The sequence below is a fragment of the Geospiza fortis genome, unplaced genomic scaffold (genome assembly GCF_000277835.1).
Source record: "Geospiza fortis unplaced genomic scaffold, GeoFor_1.0 scaffold68, whole genome shotgun sequence".
NCBI classification, from domain to species: Eukaryota; Metazoa; Chordata; class Aves; order Passeriformes; family Thraupidae; genus Geospiza; species Geospiza fortis.
This window is the reverse complement of record NW_005054489.1, coordinates 583,745-600,175: the sequence shown is the minus strand read 5'-3', so window position 1 is coordinate 600,175 and position 16,431 is coordinate 583,745. Positions and strand designations below refer to the sequence as shown.

Here is a 16,431-nt window from a genome sequence, read left to right as displayed (position 1 = left end):
GGCAAGCGGGAGGAGCAGCAGCCACGCGCAGCCGCTTCGCCGCCACGCGCCGTTGTTCCCGTCGTGCACTGCTCCAGGGCCTGTGGGAAGGGACAGGAACACCCACCACGGTTGGTCATGAAGTTAACAAATAGCAGAAACCATGAAATAAAGATTAAAATTTAAAAAAAAAAAAAAATCATGCTATTAGGGGTCCCCGGTGGTGTTGCACGTGGTGGGGTTGCTCTGAGAGGTCTCTGGGTGTCCGCTCCACCTGTGCTGTCTCGGGCACGTGGGAATGACCATCCCTGTCCCCACAAATGCTGATTTTTGGGACAAGATCTTCTGCGGTCCCTTTTCAGCCTGAAGTCCCCCTCCCAAGCCTGCTTCCTGTGCATCACCACCATCCGACCTCCCTCAACCCCCTTCACCCTCCTCCAAACTGGTCCCAGTTTTCCAGCCACACTTGTAGGGGAGATGACAGTTACTGCTGAGCACATTCTGCCCACCCCAGGGCGACCACCCTGTTGCCCTCCAGTGTCCCTTGGGAGGGACAGTAACCACCTGCCCACCCTGCAGAGACACCACCAGCAGCACTACATTGAGGACTTGGTGGTTTGCACCTCTTCAGAGTCTCTGTGGGACTCAGTAAGCACCCAGACCACCTCAAGGAGATGGGATAACGAGGGTCAAGAAGAGCCAAGCCCACCCATCTATGGGGACCACAAGAAGCGAGGAGTTCAAAACTTCAAAGCTCACTGTGCGAAAGGATGTGGAGGGTGTCTTAGCCAATGGTTTCACCCAAACACACATTTTTTCACCAAATAGTTGGCCCAGGAGAAGACTAAGGTGGAAAAAGACCTCAGGAAGGCATCCATGCTTGTGTCTTGTTTACACAGGGATGACCACAAGGTCTGATTCACAACTGCTTTTGAAAACCCAGGACATGTTCCCTCACTTCAAAACCTGACCGGGGCACTGAGCATCAGTATCCATCTGGTTTCCCACCAGTAACACTCTCCAGCACACTCAGACACCTCACACCTCACAAATCCAGATCTCACACACTGCCTCCACAGACATCTACAAGTCATCCCCAGGACTGACCATTCCATTCATCACAAATGAAGCCACCCCAAAATCAAGATGACACCAACCAGTTGGCCGGACAGTAAGATTGCACAGCAGAGAGCTGGCTGCCCTGGCCAGGAATAACACCAGGAGGGGGACCAAATGCCTGTCGACCCCTATCTCATCCCATAAAAAAGGCACTAGAAGCATCCCAGAGGAGGAAGGACCTGCCATAAGGCCACTTCCACAGTGGCACTGGGAAAGCAGCCCAAAGACATCCCTGCAGTGCCCTGGCATTGGGGAGGGAGCGGGACACCGTGGGATGGGGACAGGCATGCAGAGGGCACAGACCACCACCAGACAGGCACAGCAGGCTGGCAGGGAGGGGGCAGGATGGGAGGGTGGCTGAGAAAGCCCTGATTCATCCCTACACCAGTGAAAGCAGTGGGGCTGTGGGGCAGGAGATCCAGGTGGTGGGTGCTGCGGCTCCCACTGAGATGAGCTGTGGTGGGAGCCAGAGGGGCCCAAGGGGAACAGCAGGGGAAGCACTGGCATTGTAGGGAACCCCCAAATTACTGACCTTTCCAGGGTGTCAGAGCGGTAGTTGTCTCTTCTAAAAATTAAAGAACAAGGGAAAGTTAAGGCAAAAGGGCAATGGAAAGCGCAGGCTCGAGACACCTCCCTCAGCCTGCCCTCGACCTGGGGTGCGAAAACCACTGGATGGGGTAGAAATGGGATCTGTTGCCCAAATCACACCCCACTGCTGTGGGGCCATGGTCCCCTCATCTCTGAGATGAGATGAATATGGGATCTCAGAGCTGGCAAAGCCTGTATTTGCACCCTGTGCAAAAGACAAAGCACAGGGGCTGGGATATGGGGATGCAGGGGGTTCAGCTCTCCCCTGTGAGTTCAGGGCCCATCCCTCTTGCTAATCCTGCAACATCCCAAAAAGATTTATGGCCTGACAGCTGCCTCTGGGAGCAACATAGACTGTGTGAAGGGTGAGAAGCAGAGGGTTGGTTTTTTCCCCAACTCCACAGAATGATGTGGTTTCCCTGAGCACTCTATCACATCCCAGACAGCACCAAATGAGCCGCTGAATGAGGCGGCAGGTCTGGAATAACGAGTGCTACATGTTGAATAAAGCACTAGTTGACCTCCATGAAAAATTAGATTAAAAAAAGGATTAAAAGATGAACGCTACATTAGCCTCTCTCACAACCCCAAAAAGGCTCATGTCACGCTACCTGCGCAGATGAAACCTCCATTTGTGGGGGAAAAGCTCCAAAACACTCAGCTTCAGAGAGAAGGGGCCACTCACAAAACTGTCCCCCAAAACCTCACAGAAGAGACATTTCTCATGCACAGGTAGTGCAGCCACCGCATCCACTTCCCTCTTATCTTGCAATAAATAAATAAATATGTCAATAAATAAAGATGCATTAATCCCCAGATTGAAGACACTGGTTTAGGGATGGGTGAGCTTGGCCCTATGATGCTTGGGGCCATCACATTCCTGGTAATTAGGGAGAGATTGTTCCTGGGGGTGCTGGGGAGCCCTGCACCAGGAGATGGGGAACCCCAACACGTCACAGTCTCCTCAGGGAACTGTCACCCCCCTCAAGGGGACTCAATTATCAAAGACTGAACAGATCATTCAATCAATGGAGCCTTTATGGAAATTATGGGTGGTCAAAGGACTCTGATTTCACTCCCTGATGGGATTCACAGTCAGACCACAAAGCTAAAGGGAGATCATAAAATAAGCTTAGACTTTTGTGGGATGCTTCTGTGCCTCCCACCTGGCACTGCCATCACAGCATGAGTCCCACAGATGGGTTAGAACCCAAGGAACCATGAGCTCTTCAGCAGGGAAATGCCATCTTTACTTTTAGGCTGTTCATCCAGCCTGGATCTGCAGATGCCAAACTGAAGGCTCCCACTAATCAAGATTTTAACCTCATAAACACATTGGAAGGCTGCAACATCACAGCTAAGAATGTGGCTCAGGCTATGTTGAGCACTTGGCACAGCCTCCCTAGGTCTGCAAAACAGGTGGAGCCAGGCCTGGGTGGCTTTGCAGTACAGAGGTGTTGGCATCCCCAAAACATGGGGTTATTGGATTACCAGGAAGGCTGGTGGGGAAGAGAACTGAGATAGTTCCTAAGCAACAGCCATGATGGCTTAGCACAGGTGAGCCTTCATCACATACAGCTTGGACTTTACTGGGGGAGCAAATGGGTCTGAGCATCCAAGATGGGATGAACTCCTCTGTAACAGCTCAGGGGAACCTGGCACAGCTGCCAGTACCAGTGGCAGGGGAGGATAAACCAGTCCTGTGATGCCATCCTGACCCCACAGCTGTGTGGCCCCTGGAAAAGCCTGACATCTCCTACCATCCTTAAACTGCACCCTTGGAATCCATCCAGCCCCTCCCCAGGGTCTCCAGATGCCTCCCACTGCCCTGGCGCACTCCAGAACCCAGATCATACTGTGGGACTGCTCCCTATCCCAAAACACTTTGTATGGCCAGGGCACAGACTGCCCTGAAGGACCTGGGGATGAGGGAGGCTCATCTGTCACTCTGCTCTGCTCCCTCTGACCGTACATTAACAAGAGACAAGGAGATGACCAGGCACAACAAGCAGGTGGCAAGGAGGAGGACAATGCTGGGGAGAGTTTGAAGGTCCCCAGTCCCCACTTGTCCCGTGTGGTTCAGCTGTAAGAACCACATGCCCCATACCCCAGCAGGGAAATATCCCCAAGCAGTGGCCAGGGATGAGATCTGTCATCCATTCCTGACTCCTGGAGACCACAGCCCCTGCTCTGGTTTTGCTGCCACCTGAAGAGGTTTGACAAATATGTCAATCAATCACAGCCCTTCCCGTCCATGGGCAGTGCCAGCATTGCTCTCATCCCAGCTCCAGCATGCAGGGAAAACAGTCCTGGGACAAGGGCACAAACCTTCTCCTCCTTCCTGCCCTCCACACCTTCCCATCTCCCTTGGCACCTCCAATAAGGATATATCTGCTTGGCAGGAGCAGAAAACATGGCCTGGAAGGTGATGGAGCAGGGAGCCTGTTTGTTCTCACATGGGAATGGGGCAGCAATGACACTGAGCAGCGTCTCTCCTCCCACCCATCAACACAGGGGGATGCCTTCACACTGAGGCTCTCCCAGGTACTCATCAGAGCAAGAAGATGGAAACCTGCAGCCAGCTCCTAACTTTGTATTCATGGCCGGTCCCAAACACAGTGCCAAACCCCTCTGAATGGTAGGGGGCACTGGACCTGGATCAGGAGGCAACTTTGGAGGTTCCCCCCTTCCCAAGCACTCACCACAACCTCCAGCCCACATGCCAAGGGCAGAAAGGACCAGCAGCAAATACACATCTCCCACAAAAGACATGGGAGACCCTTCCCATGTCTCTGCCATCGGTGGTGTCACTGTGAAGACATTCCCCCTTCCTGGCTGATTCCCTCAGCCCCACTCACCGTAGAGGATCATGCTGGCGTTGGTGTTCCCTAGCTGGTTGGAGGCTACGCAGGTGTAGTTGCCATAGTCCTGCTCAGAGACGTTGAAGAAGGTCAGTCTGGAGAAGAAGGCTTTGTTCTCCACTTTCAGCCCTTTCTGTCCTTCAGCCAGTCTGGGAGAAAAGAGGAATGGGAGGTCACGGGGGTGGCATAAGGAAGGGAAGTGCTCACTATTTTCCATGCCCGGTTATCCTCTGGTTATGTCTGTGAGTGGGGACATGGAGCTTGGGAGAAGAGGGAGAGGGGAAGGTATTGGGAAAGATAAGGGAGATGGATGCTGCTCTGCTGGGTCTCCAGCTGCCAGCCCCATGCTGACCAGACACATCCTCACTGCTGCAGGGTCATGGGATGGTGCTGGGAACTGCCAAATTCTGTGCAGAGAGAGGGATGCTCCCGTGCCTGAAGGGAATCTGGGAAAGGCTCATTCCCACCCTACAGAAGAGCCCGGTTTCCCTCTCATGTCCTCAGTCCTCTCTGTTCTGCAGAATGCCTTCTGTGACCTTCCTCTTCTCTCATCCCTGTGTGTCCCCAATGAGTGCTGCAATACGCACCCACCAGAGCAGGGAGGCTTCTCAGCCAGCACAAATGCCAAAGCATTAACCAAGTGCTTGGGCTTCCCTGAACTGTTGTGCCCGTCCTGCTTAGCTCCTGCAGCTCTTGCTTGCTAATTCCTCACGGGAAGTGCTGGATTCCCATTATGAGCCACGCTGGGTGCTGATCAGGCGGGCTGAGCCCGCTCCTGCCGCTGCTCCGCAGGCCCTCGTGATCTGACCTAGTTCTGAGCAGAGCCTTTCATCTGCCACACAAACATCCGCAGCTTTGTACACTCTGCTGCTCCTTCCCTCTCCAACCGGGTGAGGCAGGCAGACCCACACTTCCCTCCAGCTTCCAGAGCTTTTTCTTTGGTCAAAACATCCCTCCTTATCAGTGACTGGTGTGGCTTGTCCTGTGTTTGGCCACACTACGGCCCCTCTAGGCTAATCAACACAAAAATTGGTTAAAACCACTTTGTCTGGGGTCAGAGAGAGGCAATTTCTCCAGAGTGGGACCTACCCCAGGCTGTGCTGCACCACTCCATGTCCCGGTGCTTTGGCAGGACACAGAAGTTGCAGGTTGATCTAAAAGGTCCATTTTCACCCCAAAGCAAGGCAGGCTGTCTCTGAGGTATAGCAAACCCTGTTTCTTGACTGACACCACATTCCTTTTGCTTTTCCAAGAGCTGCCTTCTGGCCAAAGCATTTAAAGAGATGTCAGAGATTTCATCCACTCTTAAGTGCCTGGATTTGTGCTGCCAGTATCCATTTTGGACATTATGCTTCACCCAGGCAGGGATTTACCACAACACCTTCACACAGAGGCACGGGCAGCAGCAATCCTCCCCCAGTGAGGGCTGAAAGAGGTTGCTGGCAAAATCCCCCTCCACAAATTTGATGAGTTAAATAAAAACTCTTACCGCTTATCATCTTTGTACCACTGGAAGTCAGCAGAGGGGACAGCAGAGGCCTCACACAGCAGGATGCCCTTCTGCCCCACCGGCACCCCGGTGCTCTTCGCATCCGAGATGTACGGAGGGTCTGCGGGGAGAGAGGAAACCTGGGGTCAACACCCAGCAGCCTTTGGGACTCCTCTCTGGCTTGGTTTACAAGACAGGCGTCTGCTAGGGAAGGCAGAAAAAGCCTCCCTTGGAAAGGAGAATGTAAACCTCCTCCCTCCCTCCCTCTGAATTGTTAGAATCGTGAAATCAAAGGGCTCTCAGGCAAAGATATGGGAGTTGGAATAACAGTTCTTTACTGGTATGTATAACAAAGCAAACAAACAACAACTATGGCTCTATCCCTGCCCCTTGCTCCTCAAGATTTCCCTTCTCTCCCTGCACGTGAGCAGGAGCCAAAATAATCTCTGAACCCATTCTCAGCTCCTGCCACTCTGGTGCTGCTGTACAGAGGTTTTCAGGTTCATGGGGGTTCTCTTCCAAAAACAACAGACCCCCCAGTTCATGGCTGTTACACGTCCAGCTAATGGAGTGACCAGAGAGGGGCTTAGGAGGGTCTTTGTGTATGTCTAAACATGAAATATGTTGCTTTCTTCCTCTCTCTCATTTTTTCTAACAGAAAAAAAATTCTATTTACTGCTCACTTCTCTCCTCTCCTCAGAGGTTATCAGCACAGCATCTCTCCTTGGGCAGAAAACCCAGGTTGATGGAGACAGCTGAGGAGGAGGTGGTGGGAAAAAACGGAGCTTGAAAAGAGGGGGAAAATAGGGCAAAACACCACCTGCTCAGAAAAACTGCTGCTGCCTGTCTCGCTCTGGGGCCTTTGTGTGCCTCACTTCCAAGTGCCACTCCCTTGTGGGGCAGCACGGTGACCCTCTGCAGTCCCACCCTGTCCCCTGAGGGCCCTGGGGACTCACAGTTGACGGTGACTTTGACTCGCTGGACGACGGGCGCTGAGACATCGTTGGAGGCGCTGCACTCGTACTCTCCCGACTGCTCCCGCGTGATTCCCGTGATCTCCAGGTACTCATCCTCGCTGATGAAGCCCACGGCTGCAGAGGCAGAGACAGAGAGCCCTGAGTGATGGGGAGGCACAACAAACCTGTGCCCACTGGCTGCTCGCCATCTGTGAGCGTGTCACTCTGCACTAGGACACCCAGCCTGCAGGTCCCAGCCCGGAATGCCCTTGTACTTGTGCCTCTCCATTCCCAGAAAATCATTGCCAGAAAGGTTTCTGCAAACACTGGACTGCTCCAGCATCACTTGCTGGAGATAATGTCCTTGATGTCCTCAGAGTGGGCAAAGTGGGCAAACCTGCACCCTGCAAAATGATCTGAGCTCACCTCTGCACATCCCCTCTGCTGGGAGATTCCTCCAGGCTCACCCAGCCCACATAAACACCCTTCTCTAATTTTTCAGCTTCAATTAATTCACAGCAAGTCTATTCCCATTAGTGGTGGTGCCAACACCTCCCTTCAGCTGAATCACCTCATCCTTGTGCCACCCCAGGCTCATTTCTGGGGGGGCTGCACTTGTCCCCCTCTTCCCCATCCAGGCTGCCGTGCAGGTTCTAGTTTCACTCAAAGCCAGAAAGATACAATGAGTGGCATTTTCTTCACTCTGGCATCTTTCAGCCCCCATTCCTTGCAGGAGCTCTATTTTGATACACTCCTGGAAAAACATCCAGTGCTTGGCTGGCCAGGAGCAGGTTGGGGCACGAGACTCCCCAAGTTCCTCCCCCAAACAAGCAGCAAAAATTACTTTTTGCAGTCCCAAAACAGGGACAACTTCTCCCTTTCCTGTTGTTTACATCTCCCCACTGGATCTCCTGCAGCCAGGATGCTGTAATTACTGCACGGAACATCTCCAAGCCCTGTGTCACACTTAATATTCCTATAAATTTTAAACGGTAGTCCTTGGTACATATGTGTGGCAATTGGTGTCATATTTTAATTAGGCTTGCCCTACACCATCTGAAATTAATAATAGCTCGAATTACCAGTGTAATTTATAAATTAACATTGCTGCAGCATTAGGAAATAAATTAGCTCTGGACAGCTGTTTCTGGGAGTGAGTGCCAATGGCAGAGAGGCCAAGCACAGGTCCCTGGTCCCCAGGGGGATGCCGTGAGCTCGGCCAGCCCTGGCTTCCCACCCGGACACTGCTGTCTGTGCCGGTGTGACCTGATGGGCCACAACTCGCTGCGCTTGGCCGGTCAACCGTGTGCATCCTGCTCCTAACAAATGCATGCAACATCCACACGTGGGAGGCTCCCAGCAGGGCACACACCGCTGCGTCCCACTGGCTGACGCTTTTATGGCATCTCTTCCCACACTGCAGGAGTGGTGTGGTCAGACTCCACCACCCACCATGGAAAGACCCCAGCAGCACCGATGGTGTTGTTGTAATGCCCTGGAACAGCTCAACACTGAGCACCCCAGGCATCTGCCAGGATCTGCAGCTGCAATCCCAGGTGCCACTATTGTCAACTCAAACTAGTGCAAATATGCTCAGCCGTGACGAAATCCCACCTTGGCTCTCTCCTGCACCAGCACTCACAGCTGCCACCTCCACACAGCATCCCTGGTACTCTGCATGTCCACTGCTCCCTGAACTGAGGACCCCATGCATCCACACATACATCCCACCTTTCCAGGCTGACCTAACTGGGAAGGCAGCCCTGTGAGCTTTGCAAAGGAGTGAAGTGAGTTTTCCTGTTGATGAACTGCTGACATGCACCAGTGTCCTCAGCCCGGTGCTGAAATTCCCACCCGAGTGGCTGGTGGTGCAAACCGCTGAGCTCATCAGTACTTAGTGCAACTGAAGGGTGAGATATGAAGGCGTTACCCCAAAATCAATATCCTTTAGAGACACAGAAATTACAGCTTTACATCCAGTGGCCCTGCGGCACTGCAAAAAAAAAAAAAAAAAAAAAAAAAAAAAACGGAGAGAGGGGGAAAAAAATTCCTTTTTGTGGCTGACCTAGAATCAGCTTCTCTGTAGCACAGCGCTGCCTGCTGATAAAGTAAGGACACAGCCGGTGGCCTTCAGATGCTTCATGCACAAATCTGACTCTGGGTTGTGCAAAGGCTCAGATAACACTGCTTCCCAACTCACCAAAGGCCCTTTCCCAAGTTCCAGACACAGCAAGAATTAGCTCTTGTGATAGTCAAGCCATAATTTGTGTGCCTGGCTTGATCAGGGAGCAAAGCAGCTCGAGTGCATTTTGTTCCCCAGCAAAAGGCTTCATTAAAGTAACTGCGAGGGTCAGATTTCCACCTGCAAAAGCTCAGGAAATTGGGGGATGAAGGTTTCCCCTGTGCCTGCGTTGCACTGAAGTCTGAGATATGTGCACAGTTATCAGCTGATGGAGAGGCAGAGCTCGAAGTTCAGGGACTCAGGGTCTGGCATCCTGGGAATTTGGCTACAGCCAAACAGACCCTGCCCCAGACTGAGACAGGATGCTCTGAGCTGGAGATTACTCCAGTTTCTGTCCTGTGCACAACCTGATGTAAGTCATGCTCAGATGACAATAGCATTAGGGATACCACCCCTGCAAGAGGCTCTGGCCCAGGGATGCCTCCTTAGTGCCAGCTACAGCATCTCAAATATTTACACGACATAAAGACTCCCTGCCAGCTCATAAAGCAGGTGAAACCAGGTGCCTAAGACAACATTCCCCCATCCTCTCCTATACAAGGGGCTTTGCAGGAAAACCAGATCTGTAAAGCTGCTTCACTCTGTGGGACCACATCCTGGAAGCACCTGGAACTTGGGAAAGCTCAGGGCAAGGCTTGACCAGAGCTCTGCAGCTCCAGGAGCTCTGCCAGAGGTACCAATCCTTCTCTGCCTGAACTGATGGTGGGAACTTTCAAGGCTGTCTCTGCTTGAGCACAATTAGGAGCTGAAATATTGCAGGAATTAATGGAGAGCTCTCTCATCTCCTCAGGAGCTAGAAAACTAGCACAGCCAGCACCCATCATTATTATTATTAATACTAATAATATAATGCAGGCTAGAAATGGAATGGCCATGGACGACGCACAAGTGTAATCCTTGCTCATCAGCCAAGGATGATGAACTAACCCACTGTGAGCAGGGGAGATGGAAAAGCAGAGCCTGAGTCCTTGTGCTCAGCGAGCAGGAGGCTGCACACAGATCACCACCACGGACTGCTTGGGACTTGCTCTGCAGATCTCTGTTAAAAGCTTCAGGGAAGGGGGAGTTTGACCCTCATGGCAGTGGAGGAGCCACAGAGGAGAGGTCCTGGTGTGGCATGGAGCACCAAGGCAACCCAACAGATGGCCAAGCTGTGCTTGGGGTCCCACACAGCATGGATGCCTCCTGCATCCATATTCCTCCCTCCATGCCTTTCTCCTTCCCTCACTTCTCCTCGTTTTCCCATCCTGACTCATCTCCCTTCTGACTCCTCCTCCCCACTTGCTTCCATTGAGCCTCTGACAAGATAATAACTCACCAGAAAGTGAACACATGTTCCCAAATTAATTACATGCCACTGTCCCCTGGCTCACTGTTGCAGCCATGTTCAGGTCTCTAGGACACTGCTCACAGCTTTCCCTGGCTGAAGACTTCCTGTGAAGCCATTGAAAAACCTTCCTTGGAGCTCTTCCCTGTGTCCATACCAACTCCCTGCACCTCAGATCAAGCTGAGCCAGCCAGGGCTGCAAGATTTTTCATCTCTAAAGCCCAAAGGTACAACCTCAACAGTGGTCCCACAACAGGTTTGGTCTCTGAGTGCTCAAAGTCCCACCAGTGATCCCAAAGCACTGCCCTGCGCTTTACACCGTGCTGCTGCATTTTCCAGGCACCGATCCCAGTGGCCAGGATGAGCCAAAGAAAGAGAATATTTTATGGAGATAATTTTATTAAAATGTTTACAACAATGCAGATATTGACATCTCGCTTCAATCAATAGCACAATTTATTGTCCTTCAAGGTGAACATTAAGCCAAGCTGCCCATTAGTCAATATTTACCTCCAAGGTCTATAAATCTTTATACGGGCTTCAGCGGATGTTGACAGCAGCTGATTCCAGATAAGTAAAAGTAAGAGCGTGAAACATTGCTCCTTTTGGAGGTGAAATAGTAACTAGTTAATTACAGTCCCTACAGCAATTCTCAACTATCAATTTATGGCTACTTCTGGCAATAAAAATTAACATCGTGCAGACTCCCGGCTCCAAGTGACGCACTAAACCCGAGAGCCATATATCTCAAACGTCACCCCGATGCGGTGCTGATGGCCATCCTATAACAGTTTATGGTAAATAAATAAAACACACAAAGGTAATAAGAGAATTGTTGGCACCCGAGACCTGCTTCACCTCTCCTGCATGCAGCAGCAAGAGGAAAAGTGCAGCTGGGATGGGAGCAGGATGGGAGATTTAACAGAATCAGAGCAGATGGGGAAATAAGTGGAGAAAAGAACCACCCAAATCACCCCAAATCTGTCTCAAAGGAGGCAGGACACGGCCCCAGGTGGGGGGGTAAACAAGAGCTAAGGCTGCCACCAGTACATGCCCCAGCCAAACTGGGGAAGGCACCTGCTTCACCTCTTATTAACCACTATTACCCTCTCCTGATGGCTCATTAACACATAAGGAACAAAGTTCAGACATTTCTGAAATTCCCTTCCCCATTTTTGTTTGATCAGGTGAATGACCCCAGCTAGGGCAGCTTCTCCTCCGTGCACCCCCACTTTTCAGTCCCCCTGTGCCAGCTTGAAGCTGCCATGCTCCAGTGGACAAAGATTAGGGATAATTAACCTGCTGGAAACCATCCAGCACAATCATTCAAAAAATGATTTTTTTTAAGATTACCCTATCGACCCAGACAGACTCCTCTCCTCCTCTTGTGAATATTGCATCCCTGAACCGCCGGCTCAAGCCCATTTCTATCTGTGACCCCCCCTTAGCTGAGCAATCCATTTAGGAAGCACACCTACATGAGGTATGGGGTGCACACCTCCTGTTCTCCATGTTCACAAGCCTTCAGAAGCGGGACCGTCTCCCCAGAAACGGGCACACAGCACATCAGAGTCTCTGTCGTGCTTACACAGGGCCAAGCCACTGTTTTTGAAGTTTCCCGATGACAAGGAAGGAAATCTCTCCTCTGACATGCTTTTCCATGTTAATTAGCATGTTTCCATGGCCTGATGTTGTGCAAAGCCCCAGGGGATGCTGCACTCGCTGCCTGGCACTGCGTGGTGCTCAGGGATGTGGGAGCTTGGCAGGAGCTCACTCCACTGCTGCAGTCTGAGCTCCCTCCTCATCCTCACGCCCCAGGGGTGGCAACCATCACCAGTTGTGCCTGGTGTCACCAAACAGAGGGAAAACATCATGTTTTCCTTACTCAGACCCTTTATTACCTTGGATTTGGGGAACTCTCACAGCCAATTTTGCTCCTTGTGCATGGCAGCACAGGCTTTGAAGGAGAGGAGTGGCCATAAAATCCTCGACACAAAGTCCTTCTCCTCCACTGGTATCACTGTCCCTTCCATCCTGAGGCTGTGGGGGCCTCTCCTTGCCTGTGGCCATGAAGTGCTATGGCTTTTCTTCCCCTTCCAACTTTTTGGGGCACAGGTGAGCTGAGGGTCCCTTGAATTTTGCTCCAAAATACAACGGAGGACCGGCCCAGGCCTGATTTTGTGCTGACATGAGCACTGATGACTATTTCTGAAGGGCCAATTTCTGGCTGCCCGTGACCACAGGGTCAGGACCTGGGGATTTTGACAGGCACATTCCAACACGGAGCCATCACAAAAGCAGGAAAGACACATTCTTCAACTTCTTGCTCAGAGCTAGAGCTGAGACAGGACCCACATTTGTGGCTCTGTTTGCTCAGTGCATCCCTGAGATCACCCTTGGGGCTCATATCTCACACAACAACTCTGATATTTGCTATTAGGTGGGTACATGGCACACATCTCACTAGTCACAGGGACAGGTGACCTGCAGAGACCTTCCAGATGCCAATACATCCCGTGGTCACCCAGCCTGTGGTCGCACATCGCCAATATATTGGCATGAACTCCAGGGACAGTGAAAGCAAGGCACTGGGGCCCTGAGCAACCTGGTCTAGTGGAAGGTGACCCTGTCCATGTCAGGGTGTTGGAATGAGGTGGTCTTCAAGGTCCCTTCCAACCCAAACCAGTCTGACTCCCTGCCATGCCCTTCCCCGCGGTGTTCCGGGGACAACTGCCCGCTCTGCTCACCCCACCGATGCTATGCAGAGCTGCCAAGTCGCCCGAGCCATCCATTATAGCACCATTGTGAAGAGTTTTTAGCTTAAAAGTCCTTGAAAGTTTCCCACTGTGACTCGTTAAACAAGATCTTTTTCACTTTCCCTCTATTCTCTGCTAACAATATTTATACTCATTTCTTTTATTGAAATCTATCTGCCGCCTGTTCTATTAAAGCCACCTGAGTGGCAGCTCCTATTCTCCGGGAGACTGCAGCCCATCTATTCTCCAGACAATGAGGTACAAGCAGTCTATCTTCTATTGTGCTTCCTGGCCTTCGGCTCTCAAATCTTCCATCTGAAAAAGGCATGTCAGAGACGCCTCCATGCAAAAGATTGGAATCCCGGGTTGTGGGGGCTTCCCAGTGTTGGCCAGGCTTGCCACCCTCCCTCTCTGGGCGAGCACCTCCAGGGAGATGCTGCTGTGGCACCTGTGATCCCTCAGGGATGCATCTCTCCATCCTTAGTGTGGATTGTGGCATCAGCCAGCGCACGGCTCGCTGCTGCTGAAGGTTTTTGCACGTCTCAGACAACTTATTTGTTACCAGGAATAAAAGAGGAGCATTAAACCTTTTGTTTGCAAGAAGTAGTTCCTTGGGAAATAAATGGATTATGGAAATTAATATTTAAAGAAACAAAACAAAACAACTCAGGGACCAACCACCCTTGAACGAGGCTCTAACTCAGGAGTAAATGAGTCGAATAAAGAATGAGCTCTTTTATTTCAGTGAGAGGGAGAGCTCAGAGGCAGCTCAAGGCTCGGCAAAGTGGCAGCAACTGTCTTCAGCCTCTCCCAGCCTCTGCCTCCTCCTGGGGTGCTGGTAAGGACACTGGACCCCAGGAAAAGGTCCAGAGGGCGCATGTCACCCCGTTACAGCAAGTTAGCAATGGCTACAGTTCACAAAGAGCTTAAATAGCATCAGATTTGCAGCAAAGATGGGTGCAGGGCTCATTAGAGGGCTGCTGTTCTTAATGACACCCACCCATTATTACCAGCATGAGCTGGATCCCTTTCTCCTTGGCCCTGGAAAGGCAAGAGTGACCCTTGTGGTGACACTGGGAGGGATTGATGCTCAGCAGAAGCTGTGACTGGCATGGAGCCACTTCCCACAGAGCTTTTCTGCCTCCTTGCAAAAACAAATGCAAAAGGTACATGAAAATCAATGTCGAGGCTCCCACAGAGCCAAGTCTTCTCCAGAGAGCTCCTGAGGAGACAGCATCTCCCAGCAGCTCCTGCCTGAGCCCCAACACTGCTCCTGGCACCACTCTTCCTCCCATGGTCTCTTCCACAGCCCAGAGCATCCAATCAGGTGCCCAACACAAAGTCCTCTCTCCTTCCTTCCCTTACCCCTCCTTCCTCCCTGTGGTTTTTTCCCTGTAGCTGCTTCCAAGGTGAGAGAGGACAGCGTTGCTGGAATGAAAGATTCTCCTGCATGCCCTCTCCCAGCAGCGGCCCTAATTCATTTTTCATGGCCCCCTTGCAGTGACAAAAGCCGCTGCTTCTCTCTTGTAAGCGTGCGCCATGCAATAAGTCAAAGCTGATGTGCATTTTCCCCCTGGGTGCCGAAGCTGTGCTTTTGATTTAATTTGTCCTGTTGTTTGGCGCTCAGCCTTCGCCGGTGAGTTCCTCTGGAAAGGTGGGAAGTAGGGCCCCATCCATGTGGAGGGGCTGCCTAACAGATGGGGTACAGTGGGTAGTGGTTAAATAATTTGTTGCAATGCTACCAAGATGTTGGAGAGCGACAGATGCTGCTGGAGAAAATCGCTCAAACACGCATCCTGTTTGTGGGAACGCTGCTCCTCCATTAAATCCTGTCGCAACTTGGCTCCTCTGGAGCTCATCCCATTCCTGGCAGCCTCCTCGCTGGCTCTGGGAGAAGCTGTGGTGCACAGGGCTTGGCGAGGAGAGCAAGAACCAAGGTTGTTCCTGCCTGCTCTGGGGACACTTGCCCACTCTGCTCACCCCACCGATGCTATGCAGAGCTACCAAGTTGCCTGAGCCATCCATTATAGCACCACTGTGAAGAGTTTTTAGCTTAAAAGTCCTTTATCTGCAGGTGCTTTGCAAAGAACCCGAAAAAATTCCATGGGAGATCCACCATATCCCTTCCCAACAACTCCGTGTGACCACATTGCTGTGCAGGAGAAAGCATTCCCAACCCCTGCCAAACTCAAGGCACCCTGCTTTCCTCTGGATTTGTGTGAAAAAGAGCTGCTGGCAGCCAGGACCGAAGGGTCCCTCTGGCTGGAAATTTAAACCCCACAGGACAAGCTCTTAAGAAGCAATTGCAATGCAAAGCGTTAAATGGCTGTAACCTCGGCTAAGCCGTATTTCAGCCGCATTAGGGAAATATCCCTCAGATGGGAAGCAAGTGGCATAATGGCATTAGAGTAAAAAAATAAGCATGAAGTGCCAGTTAAATCCATCCCCAGAGCTGGCAAGAAGTCATGGGGATCTGGGAAACTTTCCCTTCTCCACGCATATCCCAGCAGGCAGCTCATGGCAAGCCCGGACTCCGTGGCTGCCACAACTTTCTGCAAATGGGGGATATTTTCCACCCCTCTTTTTCCCCTGGGACCCCCTGATCACTCTTCACCCCCCAGAGTCATGTGAATCATGGCAGGGTGAGACTCGCTGTCGCCTCTCCATCATCTTTATCCCGTCTTTATTTTTTCAGACACGCTATTTTCCAGCCCAGTGGCCTTGCTCTGTCCCTTGTGTTTTATGGCACTGATGTCTCCATTTCTGCAGGATCACTCACAATATTGTGGCTTATTGAGAGAAGCCAGGGAAATGCAGGGGTGATGAGTTGGATGGGTTTGGGGCTCTGGGGGGCTGGTGAGGATGCCCTGGGTCTGGGGAAGGGGAATGAGGTGGTTGTGACAGGAATTTCAGGGATGTGTGATGCTGGGTGGCTGAGAATGGGGGACTGGAGGCTGGGCTGAGCCCCTTCCTTGGAGCCCATCACCCCCTCCTCAGGCCTCTGTGTAGGTATTGGCCCTGCTAGAGGAGCTGGGAGGGCAGCGAGAGGCATTGCTCTGCAAGGGAAATGCCATTTTAAATAACAGCAGTGTGTCACAGGAAGGGGAAAAACCC

The 16,431-nt window shown here is 51.7% G+C and overlaps 1 protein-coding gene across 1 annotated transcript in view; it reads right to left on the bottom strand.

Moving 5' to 3' along the window:
* LOC102039893 (protein CEPU-1-like) overlaps positions 1 to 16,431 on the bottom strand; it is a gene marked incomplete at its 5' end in the record, with an annotated part of 51,347 nt that overhangs the window by 1,927 nt on the left and 32,989 nt on the right. The window contains 5 exons of the mRNA XM_031063231.1: positions 4 to 80; positions 1,631 to 1,663; positions 4,545 to 4,696; positions 6,037 to 6,157; positions 6,993 to 7,127. Of these exons, the coding sequence (XP_030919091.1) occupies positions 4 to 80; positions 1,631 to 1,663; positions 4,545 to 4,696; positions 6,037 to 6,157; positions 6,993 to 7,127 (518 nt within the window). The remainder of the gene's footprint in view (positions 1 to 3; positions 81 to 1,630; positions 1,664 to 4,544; positions 4,697 to 6,036; positions 6,158 to 6,992; positions 7,128 to 16,431) is intronic.